Genomic DNA, 4707 nt, shown 5'->3' with positions numbered 1-4707 from the left:
TTTTCATGGCTATCTATATTCTTGGCCTTTCCCTTTCAAGCACTAAAGTATTAACTTTTCCATCCAAACACGTATTGGAAGATTGAGAATAATAATGGAATTTTCAATCTTTTATAACCAGATATCCTTAGTCAATATCAATGGAGACTGAAGTTGAAGTGTATCCATTTTCTTCTAAAGACATTTTCAAATTGAATTAATCCAATCAATACAATTACACATGAATTCGTTACTTATAGCCCTAGCTAGAAGGTGTTGACTTTGGGTGCAATAAAAACTTTAGGATTCTAATTAATTGCACCGATGTAATGTTATTACTTATTACTTTTTACATTTCATTTCCACATAAGAAACCAATTAACGGGTTTTAATTGTTGACTTTTTGGTTAGTTCTTCAACTAGACTTTGTCCCACTCATATTATTATTAGAGTTTCATTTTGATGTATTAATATACGAAGACTAACAAATTTTATACAATTATCTAATAAATTCATATATTCAAATATTTCTTTTATAATAAATATAAAAATTAGTTATTTTATTAATGTGACAATAAAAATTAATTAAACGTATTATACAAAAGATAAAACTAAAAACATTGGGAGATTAATTACAAGAGAATCAACTTTCTAAGGATTTTTAACCTATTAAAATTAGCGGCACTCTTCTTCTTCTACGCATTTTTATACCGTAGTTGTAATAAGTAGAATACTTAAAAAAAGTGTACTAATAAATAGAGAGGTGCTTCTTTCTTTTGTATGGAATAGTAATGACATGTAGAATGTAACATATGTTGCACGCACCAACGTAATTAACTACTAATTAAACTCAAATTACAATCAAAGGCGAATTTAATAACCACGCCTAAGAATTAAGAGTTTAAGATCCAAAGTCCAGCTAACTAACTCGTTCCTCCTTAACTCACACCGAGTCAGCTCGCTACCAGCACTGATCCGTTTCCCATCTTCGCCCACCGTAACCGGGAAACCTTGACTCCGGCGTCGCCGCCGTCAGTGGAATCCGCCGTCGCTGATGCAAGCTCCTATCATAGCTGGCGCGCTTCTCAGGATCCGATAACGTGGAGTAAGCAGCATGGATCTTCATGAACTCGTCCGACGATACGTTCCGACCGCCGATCACAGTCGCGGCGTCGGGATGGCAAACCCTGGCTAGTCGGCGGTACGCAGTCTTGATCTCGAGGATCGACGCGGAGGCGGGGATCCCGAGGATCTCGTAAAACGACGCTGTTGCGTGGAGAGAAAGACTCGATGATTGTTGATTCTCCGACGTCGGAGAAGTGGTGGTTCCGGCAGCGAGTGTTGGCCGGGATCTGACGTGGCGCAGCGAAGAGAAAGATGAGGATAGCATGATACGACACCGTTTCGTTTCGTTTCGTTAAGTTGAAGAGTTTTAGAGGAAGGGAAGAAGAGCAATTTGCGGTGCCATATATAACGAAACCAAGAAAAAGTGAATTGTGTGATACGTGAACTCTCAAGAGTAAGAGTTGGAAAGTGGTGGGTCCCGGTGTTGTTTTCTGTTTTTTTTTTTTTAAATCGAACTCTCGCTGTTACGAGTTAAATTTTCATTTATTCATATTTTTTTAACTAATAAATTAATACATATATAAAATAACATTCAAATTATTGATATTTGTTTATGTTAATTAGTAAATTGACTATTTGATTGGCTGGTCCCAGTGTTAATTTATCCAATACAAATCAGACTTCAGCTTTTTTTATTCTTTATCCGTGCTGACTCATAGCATGAGTGGACACCTTATCGGCTTATCCTATCTTGCATATGGATTAATTCTTATTTATTGAGTTATTAAATTTTATTAAAATTTTAGTTTTACTTACTTCATTTACTTTCTTGATTTCACGCTAAAATTTCAATTTTTTTCCTATTTTTGCATATGACAATAACTTCTACTTTGAATGAGAGCAATTGATTGATCATGATTAAAACTTTTATAATTTAATCGAATTAAGAAAGTCTTCTAAAAGAGAAATCAACTGTGCTACGAAATTCAAATCTTAGTGGTCTTATTGGGGAAACGTAAACTTGTATGTGAACATGCACACAACAGCTTCTTGAAATTATAATAATGGAAACAAATCATCAAACCGACATAAATAATTTATTTTTTTTGAGCGAAAATACTTTATTCAAATTAGTGTTTTTACTCATAATAACATTATGAGAATATAAACCTTTTAAAATTATGTCAAATACTATAGATTTTAACACAACAAATTTGTAAAATCAAATTACTTTTAAAAAAATCGTATGTATGAGACAAAAGTTTCTATCCAATAAAAAGATCATGATCTTCGTAGATTCAACGTGCATATGCGAAAATGTGCCTTATGAATCACTATTGTCTTTTCGTCTGGCCTAATTTAATCACAATCGGAGAAATGGATAACATTACATGTGGGGAAGAGTAGTTTTGTCATCACTCATCACTCATCACTCGCGTGGTTCCATGTTTTCGCCTAAAGTATATTTCCTCATGCATTGCACTTTGAACATGATTTGCGGAACAAATAATATTTAGGATTACCTTGGTAGTGACACAAGGAATGAAAGTAACACATCATATGAAATGAAAGTGTAAATAGTAAATACACTTCACTTCGCTTTACGATCAATCACAAATCACGCAAATCACAATAACTATTAACTTCGGTACTTTCCCCAAGTTTCAAACCCAAAGCTAAAATGAAGTAACTATGTTTTTGTCCACAGGTTGAGCTCGTATATGTCAAGTTTTTGTAGGCTTTTTTCTTTCTACTTTTTGTAGTTACATTTTCACTACTTTGGATTCACATTAGGCCCATTAGGCCCATTTTCATGTTAATAGGCCCACTTATTTATTATTCATCTTACATATAAAAAAGGCCCAATAAAACAAAACAAAAAAAAACGATATACAAAGACAAAGTCAATTCCCGTACCAGTCGCCACTCATTATTTCCACATAACCAAAACGACAACTGAAAACAACACAAAACGACAACGTGATACCAAGATAAGCAACAAAAGAAGGAAGGCGGAGCCACCGCCACCGCCACCGCCGATGACGGCGGAAATCAAGCAGCGGCGGTCTTAGAAGCTTCGAGATCTGCAGCTTTCTGGAGCAAGCTGTTGTCATCATCTTCGAGAACCATCTGGATCGGAAAAGATCCCAAACCGTCAGCGATTGCGAGCATGATCTTCTTCATCTCGGATCTGAACTCGTTCTTGTCGACGTCGCCGCTTCCATCACCATCGAACCTCTCGAAGATGGAATCGTAGAGTTTCTTGAGTTCCTCCGGCGAAGTAGCGACGTCGATGCCGAAGTGCGTCTCGATGAGCCTCATGGACTCGAAGGCGGTGCGGAGCTCCGAGCGTGACAAAACGCCGTCGTTGTTGGTATCAAGCGCCGTGAATTGTTCATCAACGCTCTTGTTGAAGTGTGCGTCGTCGTTAACGAAATCCCTAACGGTCGTGCCGTCAATAACCACCACTCCCATCCCTTCTCTCTTATCTGTGATGTGCTTTGTGGGATCTTAATTATAATAATCTTATGGCTACGGTGAAGTGAGATGAGATAATCTTACTAGTCTTGTTATATACTCAAAAAACAATAAATGAAAGATGGCAATAAGATTAAAAGGGAATAATAATTTTGGTACTCACATCAACATGAAAAAAAAAAATAAGATGCAGACATATGTTATATTAGATAATTTAATTAGATATATAAAACTTTTAACCATTGTCATTTAATTATATTTACTTTTTTTTATATAATTATTTATACAATTAATATAAAAAAATGTTTTTATTAATATAATGTTATATAATTAGATACATGTAAAAGTTTATACCGAATCAAAATTAAATTTTATTTTGATACAAGTGATCACCAATAATTTTATTAAGCTCACTGAATATAATTGATGCGTGGGCTAAAGGTGTCCATTCGATTTTTCAAGTTGAGAAGAAGGAAGATATTTTTCACGAAAATAATAATCAAATTGGTTTTTAAATGATAAGCAGATGGAATAAAATAATATTTCATAAAATCTGTGAACCGACGCTTGATTTGGTTTTACTTTATCAGGTTTTTCGCGGTATCACTATACTATATAGTATAGTGATGATATCATCATGTAAAAGCACTTTAGGATATATTTCCCACTCGTAATTAATTTATTTAGTCTATTAATTAAGCAATGAGAATTTGATGCCTTATTTTTTATGAATAAAAAGTATTTGTTTATTGAGAAGGGTATTTTGTTGAATTAATATTTAATTTAATTTATGAATTTATATGTAAGTTTTGAATTTCTAAAATTTTAATTGTTTTTATTTAGTTTTTAAATTTTACAAACGTGACAAATATTAGTCTCTAAAATAATTTTTGACATACATACGTTAGTAGAGTGTTAATATGAACATGCAAATTATAAAATCTATAAAATGACATTGTTTTAGTTTTGAAGTCTAAATAATCTAAAGATATTATCACATCACTTGCTTTGAGAAGATCAGTTTCAATTAACATCGTATCACTTATAATGTTATTTTTGGACTATTTAAGTATCAAAACTAAAATAATATCATTTTACGAAATTTAATGTGATATTCGACTGTTTTCGTTAATGTTCTATTAACATCTATACGTTAAAAATTGTTCTAAAAATTAACATGAATTA

General features: G+C 33.2%; 2 protein-coding genes across 2 annotated transcripts; both read right to left on the bottom strand.

Annotated features, from left to right (window-relative positions):
* LOC107615859 (chaperone protein dnaJ 11, chloroplastic) lies at positions 724-1534 on the bottom strand. The gene has a single exon (XM_016317879.2). The coding sequence runs from the start codon at positions 1367-1369 to the stop codon at positions 941-943; it is 429 nt and encodes a 142-aa protein (XP_016173365.1). The 5' UTR covers positions 1370-1534; the 3' UTR covers positions 724-940.
* On the bottom strand, positions 2722-3678 carry LOC107612414. The gene has a single exon (XM_016314428.2). The coding sequence runs from the start codon at positions 3517-3519 to the stop codon at positions 3097-3099; it is 423 nt and encodes a 140-aa protein (XP_016169914.1). The 5' UTR covers positions 3520-3678; the 3' UTR covers positions 2722-3096.

Source organism: Arachis ipaensis, chromosome B01, assembly GCF_000816755.2.
Source record: "Arachis ipaensis cultivar K30076 chromosome B01, Araip1.1, whole genome shotgun sequence".
NCBI classification, from domain to species: Eukaryota; Viridiplantae; Streptophyta; class Magnoliopsida; order Fabales; family Fabaceae; genus Arachis; species Arachis ipaensis.
The sequence above is the reverse complement of the archived record's forward strand: the minus strand, read 5'-3'. Positions and strand labels throughout refer to the sequence as shown.

Bases quoted from the DNA above. Each gene is read 5' to 3' on its own strand.
- LOC107615859 (XM_016317879.2), bottom strand. From the start codon at position 1,369: ATGCTATCCTCATCTTTCTCTTCGCTGCGCCACGTCAGATCCCGGCCA.
- LOC107612414 (XM_016314428.2), bottom strand. From the start codon at position 3,519: ATGGGAGTGGTGGTTATTGACGGCACGACCGTTAGGGATTTCGTTAAC.